Here is a 22,108-nt window from a genome sequence, read left to right on the forward strand (position 1 = left end):
GCTATGAGCTTGTAGATCTGCTATTTTTTTGAAGAATTGTGACCATTTGTGCACATCATTGAATGTATATATTTTTTAAGCGAACATTTGTAACTGACAAATGTCTCAACCAATGCCTTCGTGTTTCTGCTATATCAATGGTGCTCAAACTTTTTCTTGTCAAGGACCCCCAAAATTATGTTTTTGGCCGCGGATCCCCATCAACATATGTTGTTCAAGGGACCCCCCCAGAGGCAAAGATTTGAGTTACAAATGTTGCTTAAAAATCTACAAGCTTGTAGATCTGCTAGTTTTGAATAGCCAAAGTATAAAAAAAAAAATGGTTAAAGCTCAAATCTAAGATGATACGGATGCGTTCCCGGATGTAATGGGTTAAATGGGAATTAAAGCGCATTCACACTCATTCATTTGGTCTGAAATGTTAAAAGTCACACACGTGAGCGAGGGGGAATTCCTGTTGTGATGTCAATGTTTGGGTTTGCATTTAGTGGGGGTGCAAGGCAAGGCATGCAATGCCGACTATGATCAAGACAAAAAGGATTTTTGCACAAAACACGTTCCCATCCGTTTTGTGATACAAGGTGAATGGGGGGGGGGGGGGGGGGGGTCTCAAAGCAAAGGGTGGGGGAGGGGATGATGAAGGAGGGGCCTCAGTGCAGTGGTCAATGTAGTTCAGCTCAAACGTGATCCAAGTTGTGAAAGCGGTTTCCATTCATAGACGAGCAAATCAATCACTTGGTATCTTTCATTGTTTTGGTTCTCAATGTTGTTGTGTGGTTAACATTTTGCGCATGCATACAAGCTGCAAACCAAGGAGGTCCATGTGCTGTGATTATGGAAGCAGAAAACAACCATTTCCTAGAATGAAGTTGTGAAACATCAGTGACGCCACAATAATAATAACAACTACATTGACCAGGACAATGAGAGCAAGCTGTTCGTTGTGACGGAATAAGAATGGGAGAGTTGCATTCATCAGGCCATAACATGTTCTCACACCAATCATTTGTTTTAATATAATAATGTATACTCACTATATTATTACTTTTTATTATATACTATATTTATACTTAATAATTCTTGTACATTTTTCTTCTGTCTGTGCCTGTGAATGCAGCTCAGGGAGAAGAGAGAATTGTGCGACACCAAGTCCTTAACCCGTGCAATCTGGTAACGCATCGCTGTCATTTTACAAAATGTTCATTTTAGATCTACAAGCTCATAGCGCGGCACTCGGTGCCACGCTATGAGCTTGTAGATCTGCTATTTGTTTTAAATCGTGAAAATGTGCGCAAATCTTTGAATATATATATATTTTTTTTTAAGCGAACATTTGTCAAACATGTTGTTCCAGGGACCCCCAGAAGCAAAGATTTGAGTTACAAATGTTCGCTTTAAAAAGATATATATTCAAAGATGTGCACACATTTTCACGATTTTTCAAAAATAGCAGATCTACAAGCTCATGGCTGAATACAGCATATGCTATTTTTGAATAGCCAAAGAAATCTTGCATGACACAGATGCGTTCCCGGATTGAATGGGTTTAGTACAGAAATCAAAAGGCTGTCTATTCCAATATTTCATATCGTTGCTGTTGGGCTGAAACCTTGATGTCCAAAAACGTTCCTTTATTGTTATTATTTGAAAAATTAAATATAAGTAGGGCATTCAAAAAAAAAATACATTAAAAAAAACATAAAAAAGGTTGAAATATGGAGATGCAAGGGTTCTGCCCGACAGCAACGCTATAATGAGACCAAACAGATATCGGACCAAGTCCTGCACACACTTGTATCACCTCTGTAATGATTTAGTACATTGAAAAAAGGTTGATGTTTCCGCCATAAGAACCTTTATCAAGACTTGAAAGTAGGTCTGTCACAATTATCACATGATCGCCTAATCGCAATGATGTGAATGTGTATATGTGTATATATATATGTGTATAAAATTATGAGATATGTAATTTGCCGTGCAATTTTGATTAGGAAGCCTAAGAGGCAAACAGAATATTATTTTGTATTCATAAGTTCCAACGTTCAACGGCCAACAATTAAATCGTTAATCGCAATTATTTGAGTGAAAATTAATCGTCAACTTAACCCATTAAGACCTGGAACTGTGTCATTTGTTGATTTGAGCTAAAAAGCATTATTTTACACTTTGGGCTATTCAAAAATAGCAGATCTACAAGCTCATAGCGCGGCACCGAGTGCCGCGCTACGAGCTTGTAGATCTGCTATTTTTGAAAAATCGTGAAAATGTGTGCAAATCTTTGAATATATATATTTTTAAAGCGAACATTTTTAACTCAAATCTTTGCTTCTGGGGGGTCCCTGGAACAAAATATTTTGATGGGGGTCGGCGGCCAAATACACATCATATTGGGGGTCCTTGGCATGAAAAAGATTGAGCACCTCTGATATAGAAACATACGTTTTTCAGAATACTTTTGAGATTTAGGAGACATGTAGAATCGGCTTCAGGTCTCAATGGGTTAAATCTGTAATGGTGACAGCCCTACTTGAAGGCATGTGCCATGTGTGTTGTGAACATGCATGCATGGTGATGTGGACAGTACTGTATCTGCACCAGAGACGTAGTAAAGAGTTATGAAGACAACAAAGCCAGTATACACCCATTATTCATGCAGTGTTGTTTCAAGCACAATTACACTTTGGTGGAGTTTTCGGGTTGTGCAGTTATCCTTCCACAATGTAAGTCCAAATTTCGGCAACAGTGGTGTAAAGTAACTAAGTACATTTACTCAAGTACTGTACTTACTTTTTTGAGGCACTTTTACTTTAATGGAGTATTTCCAATGTTCAGTAGGCAAATATTGTACTTTTACTCCACTGCAATTATGTGAAAACTTTAGTTACTAGTTACTTTGCAGATATAAATGATTACATTATAAAACATGCATTAACCTCTTCAGCCCTATTTTATACCTATGCTATTTGAAATAGCAGATCTACAAACTCGCAACGCGTTGTGAGCTTGTAGATCTGCTATGTTCAAACATGTTAGTACTTTTACTTTTGGTACTTTCAGTATATGTTGATGCCAATACTTTTGTACTTTCACTCAGGTAACATTTTGAACACAGGCCTTTTACTTGTAACAGTCATTTTATATTGTGGTATTGCTACTTTTACCCAAGTAAAATATCTGAGTACTTCTTCCACCACTGATCGGCAATATATCTTCAATGTTATGGCAATATATCGTCAATGGTTGTATCAATGCAAGGGTAACTTCACCACACAACACAAACCTCTATCAAAGAAGTGTACGGTCATTGATTTGATGTCGGTACGCTTGCAGCATGGATCGTGAGAATTGCTTTGAATAAATACTATACTAAATACTAGAATCTATTTAACACATTGAGTGCCAAAAACGGTCCGGACCGTTTTTCATAATCCTAACATGGTGTGCCAAAAACGGTTATGGCCGTTTTTGGGGAAAAATATGAAAAAAAAAAGTTTTTTTTTTTTTTTTTTTTTACATTTTTTTTTTCCTTCACAGCACCAGGAGATATCATTTTACGAAGATTTAGACTCCAATCCACCTCCTGGTTGAGTTATGACTTCAAAAGCCTGTATCTCGGCTCCTGTGTACTTTTTGTTTTTACGATGTATTTTCGACTATTTTCAACTGGCTGCAACTATGGAACGGATTACCTAATGTTTTTAATCTTTTTCCCCGGATTGTACGAGACCTCTATGTGTGTAATGAGGGGATCACCGTGAGGACAGTGATCACTGAAAATGTTTTGTGACTACTTGAAAAAGGTCCAAAAATGGTTCAAATTCCAGGCACTGGAGGTACCCTGTTTTGAAAAACCCCTGGCACTCAATGTGTTAAAATGGAAACAAAATGAAGGTTTTCATGGCTATTTCTTTCCCCAGGGGTTAGTAGAAACCTTAACACCAAGAACCACCACAGAAACACGGAAACGTAACGTTAATACATTCTATTTTGTATTCCAAAACACAGACCCTAGTGTGGCCTTTTACATTATGAAACAAAGGTAAAAAAAAGATCTGATGGAAGGTAGGAAACTAAGAGAGGGAGGGACGGAAAAGAGATGGAGGAAAAAAGGAAAAGACAACAGAAAAGGGAAGGCCAGGACGGAAAAACGAAGGAGTTTGTTCTAACTTAAAGGAGAATTCCGCCAGACGTTTTTCTGACTTTTTATATGATATTATGATATCCTAAGGACGAGTGGTACAGTGGAAACAATTCATAACTCCATCCCGAGTCCACCCCAGCTAAAAAACAGAGCCTATGGGCCTTGCGCTAGATCGCGTATTTTAATAACTTTGTTTTAAAGAAAGAAATTGGTCCAATGCCAGCGTTTCTTACCGTTTACGCCGATCGTTTTAGAGCTGTGGAAGCCTCCACGAGGACCCGGATGTAAACAAAGGGTGTCAGGGTGCGCGATGGTCGAGGGTCCCGTCTAATGACTGGAACAATAATATTTCTACCGCTATCCGCCATTGCAGAGTGATCGCGCGTCGAAAATGGCTCGTTTTGACCGCTGTAAAAAGAGATGGAGATGTGGACCTTTTTCTCCGGATCCTATCATTGGAGCGGATGGAAGTGACATTTTTTGGGCTCAGGTCACATCCGTCCATTCCATTTTAACTCTTTAACTACCTGAGTATATACACAATCTACCCCCTTCCCTGCCAGAGAATAACATTGCAAAAATAGGTAAAATGTGAATTTTGTCTCCGTTTACTCTTTAACATTGAAGTGAATGGAGCAGAAAATGTTCGCATCGCGTTATCTCCTGCTTCCTTTGTGATAAATGTTTTTGTTTTTTTTGTTTTTTTTCAAAAATCTCGTTTTTCTCGGCGATGGCTGGCTGAGCCATGCAGAGAAAAACGAGAAATCTCGTCAATGGCAGGAAAAGAGTTAAAGGGACCTAGGATCATCCCTAAGTTGCGTTAGAGCGCCCCTTGTAGCGGTTGTATTTGCAAAACACGAAGATTCCCGTGTTTGGCGATCTAGCGCAAGTCCCATAGGCTCTGGTTTTTAGCTGCCGTGGACTCGGGACTGAGTTGTGATTTTTTTCCTACTGTACCACTTCGTCCTAGGACATCATAATATCATATAAACGTCAAGAAAAAAAACGTGGGCCGGGTTTCTCCTCTAACAGTGCAGACGGTCTCTGTACTGCCTGCAGTTCCCCTCAGACAAAGACCTTTATGAAGGAAACTGCAGACAGTACAGAGACCACCCGCTGCACTGGGTGGGCGGGGTGGTGGGAGGTGCCTGCATCCACAAAACTGATGGGAAACCGTTCTGATTGGCTGCCCCCATCCCTGGAGCAGGGGGTGGAGAGGGAGGGCGGGAGGGGAGGCAGCTCATTGGCCAAGCAAAACTCTCATCATCATCATCATGGGCCGATGCCAGGATATGATGGATGGATGGATGGATGGATGGATGGATGGATGGATGGATGGATGGATGGATGGATGGATGGATGGATGGATGGATGGGGCATAAAGAAAATAATAGTCATGCTCAGTCAATACAGAGGATATTATAAACTGTTAACCTGTTCACTTCGGGAACACATCTGTATCACTTTAGACTCATTTGGCCAATCCAAAATAGCAGATATATACGCAGATATACGCTCAAAGCGCGGCAATCATGAGCTTGTAGATCTGCAATTTTTTGAAAAATCTTGAAAATGTGTGCAAATCTTTAAATATAATATCATATATTTTTTAAGTGAACATTGGTAAAATGTTGTTCCAGGGACCCTCCCCCCCTCCCCAGAAGCAAAGATTTGAGTTACAAATGTTCACTTAAATATATATTTTTTTCCAAAAATATATATATTTTCAAAAATAGGGTCAATACGAGTAAATAAATATATGATAACCTTTCCACCAGCAGCAGCTTTTTCATGGTTATCACATATTTTGTTATTTTCCCCATACGTACATGACAGGTGAGTGATAACCATGAAAAAGCTGCTCCTGTGGAAAGGTTATCATATATTTATTTACTCGTATTGAGCCTATGAATAATTTAATATAGGTATGGTTTTGCCCACTCTTTCGATAATTAAATCTTGTCTGGCTCATGGACTAATAGCAACCAAAGTTTTTTCAAAAACAAATTATTATTAGGATTTAGAAGACATGTGTAGAATCCCCCAGAACCAAAGATTTAAATTGCAAATGTTCACTTTAAAAAACATATACCTGTATTCAAAGATTTGCACAAATGTTCACGATTTTCCAAAAACTATAGCAGATCTACAAGCTCGTAGCGAGGCACTCGCCGACACGCTACGAGCTTGAAGATCTGCTATTTTTGAATAGCCCAAAGTATAAAATAATGGTTGAACATGTAGATTGCGTTCCAGCATTGAACGGGTGAACTAAATAAACTGTAACATTCTCTCCACGTGTAAAGACGGGGTGAGCTGGATGATTTATGACATAAAATGTATTTCTCAGCTCATGAATGAGAAAATATTACCACAGCGTGCTTCAAATATCGTACGACAGGAGAACAACGTAGCTTAGATTAGACTTTAACCTGGAATGTCCGTGTGACTCTTAATCCATTAATGCCCGAGACCGATTCTACAAATGTCTTCTAAATCCGAACAGTTTCCTGAAAATACTTATGTTTCTATATCAGTGGTGCTCAAACTTTCTTCACATCAAGGACCCCCAAAATGATATGTATTTGGCCGCGGACCCACATCTCAAAATATTTTTTGAGAGAAGCAAAGATTTGAGTTACAAATGTTCACGTAAAAAAAAAATATATATATTCCAAGATTTGCACACATTTTCACGATTTTTCAAAAAATAGCAGATCTACAAGCTCACACATTTGTCTTTGCATATATATTCTTTAAAGCGAACATTTGTAAAACATTGTGTTGCAGGGACCCCCCAGAAGCAAACATTTGAGTAAAAAATGTTTGCTTTAAAAAATATATATATTCAAATATTTGCACAAAATGTACAAGCTCGTAGTGCGGCACTCGATGCCGCGCTACGAGCTTGTAGATCTGCTATTTTTGAATAGCCCAAAAGTATAACATATGGATAAAGCGGTTACACAGATGCGTTCCCGGTTTGAATGTGTTACACAGACAGACACCCGGAGCGTTCTTTCTCTGTTCAGCCTGTAGATGGCGGTGTGTTTGTTTGTGTTCCTCTCTGGTCTTACCCTCTCTCTCCTCCTCCATGTGGTTGAGTCTCAGAGACATGGCGGCCTTGTCCTCGCGGGCGCGGTCCCGCGCGCCCACCGCCTCCGACACCATCTCCTGCCACTCCAGCACCTGGCCCTGGGTGTCGTCGGCGCTGCCCGACTCACTGGCCTGATGATGATGATGTCAGAGAGGGGAGGGACAAGGGGGGGGACATGAACGTGTGTTCCGACCGTGGCACATCACTAGTGTGCTCTAAAGCAGTGGTTCTCAACCTGTGGGTCGGGTCCCCACATGTTTCCTTTGTGGGGGGGGGGGGGTCCACAGGTGATAGTGAAGTGACAATTTAAGGACTTTTAAGACCTTTTTAACACATTGATTGCCAAGATCGCATTGATGCGTTCTTTCATTTTTTGGGGACACAAAGGGCGACCTAACACAGCTTTGGAATGATCGATCGTCTCTCAGAGAAGTAGAATGTGGATGTGACGTCCTTCCAAAAAAACAGGAAGCACAAGCAGGCGCATGTGTTGCAACGGAGCGCCTCGCAGGTCTGCATGTTGCACGTGCGCGCGCGCGTGCGTGCGTACGTGCGTGCGTGCGTCTACGCACGTGTGCAGTGCTGGCTTGTACATGTGTGTGCATGTCTTTAAGTGGCGCATGTGTTGCAACGGTGCGCCTCGCAAGTCTGCATGTTACGTGTGTGTGTGTGTGTGTGTGTGTTTGTGTGCATTTCTTGAAGTGCCGCATGTGTTGCATCTTTGCCATCCGCAAACACACGGACGTATGGAAGGACGGACACACAACTTCGCGCACGTGCGCAGGTTGGGCGCATGCACGCGCGCTGCGCTGCGCGCGTGCATGTGCGTGAAATTACGCCGCTGGGGGGGCCTTTGGTTTTGTGGTGTTCCACGGCCCTGAGGGGTCTTAATGCGGCCCTGGCAGTGGTGTAAAGTAACAAAGTACATTTACTCAAGTACTGTACTTCAGTAAAAGTTTGAGGTATTTTTACTATTTTCAATACTTTTACTTCTACTCGACTGCATCTCACGACTATTGTACCAAAACAAACTAAACAATTATACCAAACTAAACACACATTTAAACTAAGGGGAATCATTTTGGAGGTGCACGGCAAAGAAGGTTCCGGTCGTGTGTTCCTGTTCCCGTGCCGCCTTGATGGCGTAAAGTTATTTCCGCTCCAGACCGGGGATCAGAAACCCTGAAAACGGTATTTGATGCCAGGCTGCTTCGGCGGTGGAACTGCGACGCTTTGATGGATGTAAATAAGGTCAAAGTGATGTGTTTAGTACCTGAGAGGCAGCTCTCTTAGTGACCTGCTCCAGGTCAGCCTGCAGAGTTCTCTGTTGCTCCTCATAAACCACCAACTTGGCCTCCAGGAGATCTAGAGGCAAAAAAAAACAAACACCAAAATCGACAATGTAGACGAAACCAGGAGATAGGGCTGTCACTATTACTACAGATGTGCCACTTCAAAACTTCACACGTTACTGTTCTTTCCCTGATAGTGCCCTGAAAATGCATTTTTTTCCTCTCTTTTCTGCCCTTAAAATGCACCGTTTTGCCCCTGAAAAGAAGTTGTCACTACACACCCGTTTTTCCCTTCAACAGACATCCATATACATGAGAGCAAAAGAATGTGTGTTTAAGAAGGTGTCAGACTCATTATGAGGCGAAAGGTGATTTGACCAGTTGCTCAAATTAATTAGCATCATAAAAGCAGTGATCATCAAAATAATTCAGCATTTTAAATGCCCTTCTTTGTTCCTCTTATTGCCCTGGGAATCCCCTGAAAATGTACTGTCTTGGCGATGGCAGGACATGTGAAGTTTTGAAGTGGCACATCTGTACATAAAATGACGTCTAATCGCAATTCTTTGAGATAATCGCAATTGTTTTGTGATAATCGTCATAATCATCGTAATCGTTTGCATGTGAAATATGCAACATTTTGAAAAACTAAATATAGTGGAAATAGCAGCTATTTCAACTATTTTTTACATTCTGAAAGTATTAAGTTATGAAAAATGTCAGCCATTTATGTGTGTTTTTTGTATGTAATGTATTTGTATGTTCCAGTGTTCAACGACGAAAACACAATTCAATCGCTAATAGCAAGATTATTTGTGAGAATTAATGGTCACGTAAACATTCATAATCGTGAAAAGCCCTACCAGGAGAGCACAAGTAAAATGACAAAGACACACAATATATACATCTATTTTCACGTGAACAACCTCTGACTGACGGATGCTTTTTGACCCAAGTAAACCGGTGGTTCTCAACCAGTGGTCCGGGGACCACCAGTGGTCCTTGAGGGGGTTCCAGGTGGTCCCCAGCTAAATGATGGAGAGTTGGTAACCAAATGTACCCTTATTAGATCTTTAACTCTTGGGAGCGTCAAATGAAACCAAATGGACCCTTATTAGATCTTTAACTCTTCAGAGTGTAAAATGAAACCAAATGGACCCTTATAGATCTTTAACTCTTCAGAGCGTAAAATGAAGCCAAATGGACCCTTATAGATCTTTAACTCTTGAGAGTGTAAAATGAAATCAAATGGACCCTTACGGGTCCATTTGATTTCATTTTACGCTCTCAAGAGTTACATTATTGTTAAACATCTGCATTACTTAATTTACACAAAACTACACAATTAGAGGATGTAGAAGAATTGTTATTTTTTATCAACGTTTGCCTGTTATCTCTCCTATGGCACCAACATCAATACAGCATGGATGGAATTGTGGACAAAATCTTATCAAACGACAACAAAATACTCTTAAGTCTGAGGTCTGAGAGTCTAAATCTCATCATACGGTGGTTCCGTGGTAGCCTGGTAAACCCTCCCTCCGGAAATCTCATTTCCATTTGATTCCAGGAGTGAGTCTGGCCTGATTGCCCATTGTGGGAGTTTCTAGCGGAATTAAAAACTAACCGAGCCAATCAGCGTCCTCTCGCTCATTGTTTTGTGATTGACAGCGGGGGTAGGCCAATCAGGTGGAACCAGAGTGGTTCACACGTCATTAATCAATAGAGGATATGCGCATGCTTAAAGTGAATGGCACATCGAGTGGCAAAGTGAGTGGCAAAGCAACATGCAAAGTGAGTTTAACATTGTTTAATGTTGTTTAATACAATCAGATATGACTTTTCTGTTTGGATGCATGGGCTGTCAAGGCCAGAAAGTATTTTTTTGACACTCAGTAGGCATTCCTGCATAACTTCCGGGTTTGATGATGATGTCACACGCATATCCTCTATACACCTTTCATACAAGCTGCTCATTAACATCAAAGACAAACCAATTACTCCTGGTGATAATCACTGCAGCCTAAAGTGGCTTAATTGGACATCAAAGGGCCACTTGGATATCAAAGCTACATTACTCCCACCCATCTCCAGCCCACAGCCAAATTGCCCATATAGGTCTGCAGGCCAGACTCACTCCTGAAATAAAATACAATTGAGATTTCTGGAGGGAGCGTTTACCAGGCTAGTTCCGTGGCTCAAATGCCGAATAAATAATGGCCCTCGACATGAAAAGGCTTGAAAACCACTGAAGTAAACAATAACACATAAACGCCCAGGTACCGTTCTTGGCTTTCAGCTCGTCATACTGCTCTAGTTTCCACACGTTCTCCTCTCTCTCCTCCTCCAGCTCTGTGATGCGGCTCCTCAGGGCGGTCAGGTGTGGAGGCGCACCTCCACCCTAAAAGGAAGGGGTTCAGGGTTTAACAAGTCATTCAAATTCAGTGGTGTAAAGTAGCTACAGTAAGTACATTTATTCAAGTGCTGTTACTTAACTCATTCCCTGCCAAAAAAGTAAAAAACGTAATTATTTCCAATTACCAATTTTTTGTTTTTGTTTTTTTATTTGACCCAAAGACCAAGGAGATATGATTTTTCGAAGATCTAGACTCCCATCCACTTCCTTGTTAACTTAAAACTAAAACATTCTGTATCTCGGCACCTGAATACTTTTTTTTTTTCAATGAAAAATCTCTGGCAGTGGGCAAACGCGGCCAGCAATAATTCAGGCAGTGAATGAGTTAAATACAATTTTGAGGCATTTTTACTTTCTTCATGTATTCGGCTGCCCTCCCCCTCATCTCAAAATATTTAGTTCCAGGTACCCCCCCATAAGCAAAGATTTGAGTTACAAATGTTCGCTTTAAAAAAATATCATATTCAAAGATTTGCACAACTTTTCACGATTTTCAAAACATAAATAGCACAGCTACAAGCTTGTAGATCTGCTATTTTCGAACAGCCCAAAGTATAACATAATGGTTATAGTTAAAAATCTAAAATGACACAGTATCCCAGTTTGAATGGGTTTAAAGAGTTCAACGTTTTGTGGTCTAACCTGGCTCTTCCTCAGCTCGTCCTCCAGCTGTCTGATTCGAGTCTTGGACCACGCTTTGGTTTTCAGGAACTTGGCCTCTGACCTGCCGGCCTCGTCTGTTTTTAGCTTCACTTGGGCTGGAAAAAACAAACAAACAAACAAAAGCAAAGAGGATTTCATTGGACATTATGGACAGATGGGAAAATCTGATGACATCAATAGTAACAACTGTTGTTACCGTATGTACTGTTTTTATTGTGCAAATAAATACATTCATTCATTAATCCATTAACCCATTTTGGGCGGGAACCCCTATTTGTAACTATACCTTTCAAGACGGGACCCCTTTCTTGTTGTTATGTACAGTATATAGCAACATACATTTGTTGTAATAAGTACAGTTTTTCAGAAAAAATAGGTCAGGATTTAGAAGGCGTTTTTAGAATTGGCCTCAGGTCTGAATGGGTTAATACCTGAGGCCCATTCTAATACCTGAGGCCAACAGTACAACAGTTTTCTAAATCCTAACAGTTTTCTGAAAAATAATAATAAAAAAGAAAATAATAATAAAATGTTACTATATCAGTGGTGCTCAAACTTGTTCATGTCAAGGACGCCCAAAATGATGTATTTGGCTGTGGACCACCATCTCAAAATATGTTGTTCCAGGGACCCCCAGAAGCAAAGATTTCAGTAAAAAAATAAATTGCTTAAAATAGATTTATATTATTTTCAAATATTTGCAAAAATGTCCACGATATTTAAAAAAATAGCAGATCTACAAGCTCATAGCGTGTCTTTGTGACACGCTATGAGCTTGTAGATCTGCGGTAGTGGCTCAGGGGTAGAGTGGCCGGTAGAGCGGCCGGATGGGAGCCGCGAGGTTCCCAGTTCGATCCCGGGCTCCCCCAGAGTTAGTGTGGAAGTGTCCTTGAGCAAGACACTGAACCCCTAATTGCTCCCGATGAGCAGGTTGGTGTCTTGCATGGTTTCCTCCGCCATCGGTGTATGAATGTGTGTGTGAATGTGTGAATGTAATGCACACTCTATGTAAAGCGCTTTGGATTAAAGCGCTGTATATATGCACCATTTACTATCTACCACAGGGGTCTTCAACGTGTTCAGGCCAAGGACCCCTTGGCTGAGAGAGAGATAAAGCAGGGACCCCCATTATATATTGTATAGAATATCATCTTTTCATAGATTTCATAGATTGCTTCATAGATTTGTTTGACAGTACTGTCGTCAGTGTTGGATTCATGTTAATGTGAGTTTTCAGACTTTCAACCACATAAACCGTTCATACTAGGTAAACTTGACCCACTCTGTACTTGGCCTGCTCTTTTTTTTCCCCTACACCAAACCTCTTTCCCAAAAATAGCAGATCTACAAGCGCACAACGCCTCGCAGCGCGAGGCGTTGTGCGCTTGTAGATCTGCTATTTTTGGCTAAAGTTCTCCTCAGAATAGGGATGCTTGGTTGAAGTGGTTAATGTTAAAATCGCAAAGATTTGGCGGCCCCCCTGTAGTAACTCTGAGGACTCTAGGGGTCCCGGACCCCCTGTTGAAGACCCCTGATCTACCATATAGCTAAAATCTAAAAAAATGACACAAATGCTTTCCAGGTCTAAATGGGTTCAATAACATAAATACCCCTGCTGTTACCTTCTAGGGATGCCACCGATTATTCGAATTTTCGAATATTCGTTACAGTCTCCATAATCGAAAATGATTTTTAAAATTCGATTTTAATTATATATATTTCTTATTATTATTTAAAACATTTTTTTTTTTTTTTTACTTTTTACTTTTTTTTTTTTACACTTTTTACTTTTGTATGCCTTAGTTACAATCAAAATATATGCTAATACTAATAATAGTAATATTATAGTCTTAATAATTGTAAATGGCCACAGTTTCAGAGCGTTTCACTGTTTCAGCCCAGCCCAAACATGAACTCTGCAGCCGCACTGAGGCCCCTGCTGGAAAGCATCCCAGCCCAAACATTAACGTAACTAATAATTGGGCCGCGCGACCCGGAAATGACCATAATAATGCTAAAACAGGAGCGAAAATATTTTAAAAAAAAAATCAAATATGGCGTGGCGGCGCCGTCGAATAATCAAAAAATATTCGCCAGGGCTGTCCGAATTTCGAATTGGCTCAAGGTCAGATTGTGGCATCCCTATTACCTTCCATCTCAGCGAGCCTCTGCTCTGTGGCCGTGTCTCCTGCGGTCGGCTGGTGGGTGGAGGAGGAGGAGGAGGTGGGACTGGGTGGTGCAGCGCCGGAGGCCCTCGTCCTCCTCAGCTCCTCCAGCTGGCCCAGGAGGTCCTGCTGGGCCTGGTCCATCTGGGCCCGGTGCCGCTCGGCCAGGCGGCCCACCTCGGCCTGCTGCTTCTCCATCAGGTCGCGGAGCTGCGCCCGCATCACGTGCTTCTCCGCCTCCATCTTGGACTCCAGGCTCTCCCGCTCCACCTGCAGCCGCCGCACGCGCTCAGAGAGCTCCTACACATATAGAGGAACATATTATATTTATATTATATCAAAAGCTCACATTAGAGTTCTCAACGGGCCTGAAAATTAAGGCCTGGCCCTAACTGGGCCCTACCCGGCTGGCCCGAGGCTCGGCCCAGCCCGAACAATTACCATACTTTCAGGCCAGAAAAGCTGAAAATGTGTATTCATGTGCTTAATGTCCTCAAAGTCCTCAAAGTCCGTTCCAGAGATAATGGCCAAAACATCTTGAAAACGGCCACTTTCCCCGAAGTGGCCTCGCCCATGTGCGGGCTACACGGGCGAGGAAGGTCTGACGGCGACAAACTAGATACCTGAGTAAAGTTCACTTTGAGCTGCATCCAACACATCCACTGACATTTCCGTCTGCCACTAGGGGCAGTTGAATTTATTTTTTGGGGGGTAATGACATTAATTTTATTCTATTTATCAATGCGTCATTGTGACGCATTGTGAGCTTGTAGATTTGCTATTTTCAAAAGATGCTTATACATGTGAAAACTTGCAAAATGGGACATTCTGCATAATGACTACTTTTACTATTGTATTTTAAGTACATTTTGATACCAATACGTTTGTACTTTTAGTCAAGTAAAATATGATTACCAGACTTTTACTTTACTAAAGCGTTTCTACATTGCAGTATTGATACGTTTACTTAAGTAAAACATTTGAGTACTTTGTCCACCACTGACACTCAGTATATTTCTTTGCTGTGAATGACACAGATCTAATAAAGATATAATAGCTTCTGATGGGAATAATAGTGCCCATTAAGTCAGGTGTAATGTCTATCGTCTAACCTTGATCTGCTGGTCTCTGCCGTCCACCTCACCCTGCAGAACATCAACCACCTGGTTTTTACCCTGAAGAACCTCTTCCTTCTCATGGAGCTTCTGCTTCAGAGCCTTCAGCAGCTGTGGAGAGGTCAACAGAGGTCAACAGAGTACAAATAGGTTCAAACCCATTAAAGCCGGGAACGCACCTGTGTAATCACTTTAACCATTATTTTATACTTTGGCTATTTTAGAAAAATCATGAAAATGTGTGCAAATCTTTGAGTATATATATATAAAGTTTGAGGACCACTGATATAGCAACCAAAGAACAAACATTTTATGTATTTGGCCGCGGACCCCCATCTCAAAATATTGTTGTTCCAGGGACCCCCCAGAAGCAAAGATTTGAGTTAAAAAATGTTGGCTTTAAAATAATATATATAAATGGTTAAACTGCTGTTGCTACAGTACCTGCTCCAGGTCAGCACTAGCGTCAGACTTGGCTGCCAGCCTGAACAGCTCCTGTTCATGCATGTGGTTGACCTCTGTCAGCTGGTTGTCTTTCTCCAGGATGATGTCCTTGAACGTCTGGATCTAAAGAAAGAAAGATAGAAGCACCAAACAAAACACTAGAATTAGGGTTGTCCGATATTGGCTTTTTTACCGATAACCGATATACCGATATTGTCCAACTCTTAATTACCGATACCGATATCAACCGATACCGATATATGCGGGGATTATTGTGATTAGGGTAAGCTCAAATTTCATATCACACACACCATATACAGTAAGAACTCCTGTAACTTATTTATAAAGCAAAAAAAAAAAAAAAATAAATAAATAAAAAATTTTTTTTCCAAAAACCGATACCGATATTTTCCCGATATCAATTTTTATGCTAATATCGGCCGATAATATCGGACATCCCTAACTAGAATTTAACATAAACCAAACCTCTTAAGCCCTGAATACTTTTGTACGATACATAGCGATAATAGCCGATCTACAAGCTCACAACGCATCGTGATGTGATCCTTTGTGAGCTTGTAGAAATGCCTATAATGGGATGCCAGGTTGAAGGTGGTTAATTGTGACCTTGAACTTGGATGACAAAGTTGTTTAAGCTAAACAGCTCAGATAAGTATAGGCCAATAGCCTTGGCCAGCGTTTTGTCCAAAGTGCTAGAGACAATTCTACTGAGTAGACTTGAGAGGTTCATCCTGTCTGCTTATAACCAAATGAAAACATGGCTATGATTTGGGTATTTTTGCACTTAGAGATTTTAGATACATATAGTAGGCAGAATTCTTCTGTTTGTGTCTTTTATTCATGCCTCTAGGGCGTTTGGCCGCATTAATCATGAAAAGTTATTATTAAAACTGACGCAAAGAGGGGTCCCTAGTTTCTTAGTCAGATGTTTGTTAGTGTCGGGTATACCCACCTGCTCTGCTGTGCTACGTAACCTTATGTACAGGTTTATGTGTAGGGCATCTGAGTCAGTATATGACATCATCGCTGTCATAACGGACCCCACACGCAGTTTTATCAGGTTCTCCTCTAGACTGTGGAACCATTGGCGCACATGTTTGTATGTTGTTTTTATTGTGTGGTGTTATTTGTGATATGGATCTTCCTGGGTCTGAAATAAAGATTGAATTGAATTTGGATGCTTCCACCGCAAAAAAAAAATCAACCAACCATCACACCTTAACCTTGATTGTGACATTGACCTTTTAGTTTATTCGACAAAAAAAGTTAATTATCTCTTTGTGGATGTCTATTGATCATTCTCTACAGGTTTTATGAAAATATGGCCATCAGTTCTTCTAATAAAGAAAAACACACAGACAGAGCTGATTACCCTGCATGGATTGCTGCAGGCGGGGTAATTAGAAATAATGTGCCACTTGTAGAGAAAGTACACATAGTATGTCTTCATTTATGAAAACAGGACCACATTTAATCCATTAAGACCAGGAAAGCATCTGTGTAATTTTAAGATTTATTTGGCTATTCAAAAATAGCAGATATGCAAGCTCATAGCTCTATGAGCTTGTAGATCTAGTTTTTGAAATATCGCGTACAATTTATGCAAATCTTTGAATATGTGTTTTTTTAAAGCATTTTAAATCAAATCTTTGCTTCTGGGGATTCTACAAATGTCTTCTAAATCCTAAGAGTTTTTTTGAAAAGAATGATGTTGCTATAATATCAGTGGTTCTCAAACGCAAAAAAAAAAAAATATATATATATATATATATATATATATTCAAAGAGTTGCACACATTTTCAAAAATAGCAGATCTACAAGCTCATAGCGCGGCACTCGGTGCCGTGCTATGAGCTTGTATATCTGCTATTTTTTGAATAGCCAAAGAAATCTATAATGACATGATGCTTTCCCGGTCTTCATGGCTTTATAGAGGTGTGGCTTCCCTGTGCAATCTGTAGCTACAGTACAGATAGATAGTTACTAAATACATAGAATTGCTGTTCTAGACCGCTGACCCCTTGGGTGCCATGCTGTAAAAACAGAAGACCTGTGTGTCCGGAGATAATCTCACAAACCAAACCACTGGACCAAACCTGTTTGGTTTTCACATGCATTATATTTTTGGGTAATATTTTCTTGAATGTTATAATAGAAGTGAATGGGGCTGCGATCGGGGAGTCATGCGTCATAGACGACTGATGTCTTTAGATAGATGACCGATGACCACAGGTGGTCCGAGATCCACATTGGAGCCGTGCCATTCCCACGTTAGATAGACAGATAAGATACTTTATTTGTCGTTGCGGAAATTCATTTTGTGCCAAGCAGCCATCAGGATACGAAAAATCACAAACACATAACATAATTACAAAATACATACAAACTAGACAAGGCCACCAGTCATGGTTCAAGAGGCATCACATTACATGTTATGCACAGAACTGAGATGGGGCCTGTTTGTTCAGGAGTCCTATACTTGTAGGGACAAATGATCTTGAAGCCCTAGCCAGCAACATTGGCACTGTGTACCGTTGTCCTGATGGTAAAAGGTGGTATTGACTGTATAACGGGTGCGTTCTATCACTAGCAATAGCTCTCCCCTTCCTAAGCACCCGGGTCTCATTTGCTGCCATACTCTCATGTCGTACCCCAGCTATCTTGCTGGATACATTGATGATTTTATGGAGTTTGTTCTTATTAACCAATGATAATGAGCCATACAAACAAAACAGAAAGTCAGTGCACTCTCCATGAAGGATCGATGGAAGAGCACCATTAAACTTTTTTCCACGTCATACTGTCTCAGTCTGCGCATAAAATGCAGCCTCTGCTGACCTTTCTTATAGATGGCATCAGTGTTGGAATTCCATGCCAGCTTGGAATCAATCGTTGTACCCAAATACTTGTATTCGTCAACAGTCGACACCCCATTCCCATCAATAACTATTTGCTGGTGTGCATGAGCACTAGTCCTAAAATCAAATATAACCTCCTTAGTTTTCTTAATATTCAATTGAAGGAAGTTTTTGGATTCCGAGATGATTAATTTTTGTTTAAATAAATCAAACTGAGAACAACACTGCCTGCAGTGATGTGGTCACAGATCTCCAATTAATATAGACAGTCTCTCAACGGTGTATTGTGACAACTCTTGTCTACGCTCACACACCTTTATATCTTATCTCAGGTACCATGTGTAAATGTTTTCTTGTTTGATCCCCCCCCCTTCTTTTTTTTTCTATGGAAATAACGATATGATGGGAACTATGCACGAAAACTAATTGCACCCATTTTTTTTTTACTTCTGTAAATCTGTGATTTGAAAAATGAAGACATTTGACAGTTACAATTTATTTTTGAAAAAAATTACATATTGAAAGTTTTGCACAAATTTGCGAGATTTTTCAAAAAATAGCAGATCTTCAAGCTCATAGCGCGGCACTCGGTGCCGCACTATGAGCTTAATTGTATATCTGCTATTTTTGAATAGCCAAAGAAATCTATAAAATGACACAGATGCATCTGTGACATTTTTTAGATTTCTTTGGCTATTCAAAACTAGCAGATATACAATTAAGCTCATAGTCATAGATCCCGGATTGAATTGCTTGAATTGTGTTAACTAAAAACTGTGCCTCTGATGAGGTCGTCGGTTCCCAGGGCAAACCGGATGTTCACACAGTGTGGAACGTGTACATGACTAACTTCAGCGTGTATTGTGTATCGGATATGGAACGTACGTTCTGCTTGTACATGTTCTCCTTCTGCGTGTACTGCTCCTTCTCTGTGAGCAGCAGGGCCTTCAGGCTGTCCGTCTGCTCCTGCAGGAGGCTGTAGCGCTCCTCCGCCTCCCCGACCTTCTTGGTCAGGTTCAGGACCACAACCTGGAGGTCCGGCACGGAGCCACTGTCCCCGCTGTCCACCTGGATGGATGGATGGAGACACAGAGGGGGGACATTCATCAAGGATGGGGACAGAGAGATATTTATCCCATTCAATCTGGGAACGCATAATGTGTCATTTTAGATATTTAGCCATTATTTCATACTTTGGGATATTCAAAAATAGCAGATCTACAAGCTTGTTTGTAGATCTGCATTTTTTATTTTTTATCATGATTTTTTTTTTGCAAATCTTTGATATATTTTTTAAAGCGAACAACTCAAATCTTTGCTTCTGGGGATTCTACAAATGTCTTCTAAATCCTAACAGTTTTTTTGTTTTTGTTTTTGACTTTTTGCTATAATATCAGTGGTTTTGTAGATCATAGCAGATCTACAAGATCATAGCGTGGCATGAGCTTTTAGATCTGCTTTTCTTTTTTTTTAAAGCCAAAGAAATCTTAAAATGGCACTGGTCTTAACGGGTTAATCAAGTGTCCTGGGGTTAAGATTTGCAGCGACATTTCCAGAGCACTATTCTCAAACACTCGCGTGCGTCTACCGTCTGAGACCCTAGTGTGTGCCTGCTCGGTGCGCAAGCCTTCCACATTTGAGCAACAAAATGTGGTGCTCGTCAGTGAAAAGAAGGTAGTTGTTAACTCATTGAGTGTCATTGAGTTCCACGTGTTTTACCGCAATGGCGCAACGTGCCAATGACATGTTTGACGTGTTTTTAAAAAAAAAAAAAAAAAAAAAAAAACGTTCAGAACCCAATATATCATCATTTGAAGATTTGCTGCTCCATTCACTTCTTGTTTAACTTATTACTGAAAACGCCTGTATCTCGGCTCCTGAGCACTATGAGCACTATGTATTTTTCAATGTTATGTTATTTTCAAAAGGCAGACAATTAATGTCAACAAGGTCCAATGACCTCGTTGACATTTGTGAAACCACACAGTGCAACCCTCAGTGATTAGCACCCATCAGGGGATCCATTATACTGGAGATAAATATTCTGTGACTACTTGAAAAAAAGGTATAAGAAAATTGAAAAATTGCTGGCACAGTTCGCAATTTTTTTTTTTATTTCATTGGCACTGAATGAGTTAAATGTTTTCATCATAGTTTTAGTCTATGAAATGAACAGTGTTTCTGACCTGTTGCTGTGGTGCGGGGGGGCTGACGGGGGGCCGGTGGTCTCCTGCCACGACGGCGGTCTGCAGGTGGACGATGTAGTCCTCCTTCTCCGACAGTTTCCTGTCCCTCTCCGCCAACATGGCGTCCATCTCCTCCCCACGCTGCCGCTGGGACTCCACCTCCTTCCTCTGAGATTAAAAAACAACAACCTTGTGTTATTAATCCATTAAGACCTGGAACTGTGTCATTTTTAGATTTGAGCTAAAAAGCATTATTTTACACTTTGGGCTATTCAAAAATAGCAGATCTACAAGCTCATAGTGTGGCACCGAGTGCCGCACTATGAGCTTGTGAATCTGCTGTTTTTGAAAAAACATGAAAATGTGTGCAAAGCTATATATATATTTTTAAAGCAAACATTTGTAACTCAAATCTTTGCTTCTGGGGGGTCCCTGAAACAGAATATTTTAAGGTGGGGGGTCCGCGGCCAAATACATATCATTTTGGAGGTCCTTGACATGACAAAGTTTGAGAACCACTGATGTAGTGTGTATAGTTTCAATGTACAGCATTTAAACAAAAAACATATATTCTACTGTTAGACTGATGATGATAGGTTCTTGGTTTATCTATGATTCTAGATTATTATTTCTATGCATTTGATGTATTACCTCGTGTTTACCTTGCTTACTGTAAGTGGCTCTGGATTACGTAAGTATGCTAAATGCCTAAGTTGTAAATAATTAGGCTTAGATACATGTACATTTCTGCAATGGGTCTCTGAATATAATGTACACATCTGTCAATAAATAAATATATACCACATCAGAAACGTGGATCTCTACGGTGGCCTCCCAGGTCAAAGAGAGAAGGAACTGGTAGCAAGCAAGCTGACACTGTGGGAGCCAACCCAGGGCACAGCAATGAAGGGAACTTAGACTGGCAGCCAAATCCAGCCTGAATCAGATCTATGCCATTATCCAGATTGGAATCCCATTTGTTTTATGAAGTCTGAACAGAGACGGGTCACATGGAATCAGATTTGTACAAATCCGACCTGAGCCACCATTCAGAGGTGGTTTCAAATCCGATTCAAATCTGATTCCTAAAGATGTGTCTCAGTTTGAACGCAGCAACCTGCTCTAACCCATTAAGACCTGAGGCCGATTCTACAAATGTCTTCTAAATCCCAACAGTATTCTGAAAAAACGTATGTTGCTATATCAGTGGTGCTCAAACTTTTTCATGTCAAGGACCCCCAAAATTATATGTATTTGGCCGCCGACCCCCATCTCAAAATATGTTGTTCCAGAGACCCCCAGGAGCAAAAGATTTGAGTAAAAAATGTTTGCTTCAAAACAATATATATATTCCAAGATTTGCACACATTTTCATAATTTTTCAAAAATAGCAGATCTACAAGCTCGTAGCGCGGCACTCGGTGCTGCGCTACGAGCTTGTAGATCTGCTATTTTTGAATAGCCAAAGTGTAAAATAATGCTTATTAGCTCAAATCAAAAAGTGACACAGATGCGTTCCAGGTCTTAATGGGCTAAACCACACAAGTCGCATATCAAACTGTCCAAAACATCACTTGCAGCGAGACCCGAGCGCCACTGACGTCATTACAGAGTGCGAGAATAATTTAGATTCTACGAGAGCGCAATGGAGTGTAATGAAAACAACACAATAGTGCAGCATACGTTTTACAGAAGAAATGGCGAGCAGC

General features: G+C 40.6%; 1 protein-coding gene across 6 annotated transcripts in view; it reads right to left on the reverse strand.

The window, feature by feature from the left end:
• Window positions 1–22,108, reverse strand: part of LOC311052326 (uncharacterized protein) — an 83,375-nt gene that overhangs the window by 45,120 nt on the left and 16,147 nt on the right. For all 6 annotated transcript variants that reach the window (XM_084067223.1, XM_084067225.1, XM_084067222.1 and 3 more), the window contains exons 6-14: window positions 20,400–20,567; window positions 19,099–19,281; window positions 15,334–15,456; window positions 14,887–15,000; window positions 13,759–14,074; window positions 11,589–11,704; window positions 10,814–10,931; window positions 8,512–8,603; window positions 7,219–7,369 (exon numbers count right to left, since the gene is read on the reverse strand). In XM_084067223.1, the coding sequence (XP_083923349.1) occupies window positions 7,219–7,369; window positions 8,512–8,603; window positions 10,814–10,931; window positions 11,589–11,704; window positions 13,759–14,074; window positions 14,887–15,000; window positions 15,334–15,456; window positions 19,099–19,281; window positions 20,400–20,567 (1,381 nt within the window). The remainder of the gene's footprint in view (window positions 1–7,218; window positions 7,370–8,511; window positions 8,604–10,813; window positions 10,932–11,588; window positions 11,705–13,758; window positions 14,075–14,886; window positions 15,001–15,333; window positions 15,457–19,098; window positions 19,282–20,399; window positions 20,568–22,108) is intronic.

Source organism: Gymnoscopelus microlampas (genome assembly GCF_963454915.1).
Source record: "Gymnoscopelus microlampas genome assembly, chromosome: 1".
NCBI classification, from domain to species: Eukaryota; Metazoa; Chordata; class Actinopteri; order Myctophiformes; family Myctophidae; genus Gymnoscopelus; species Gymnoscopelus microlampas.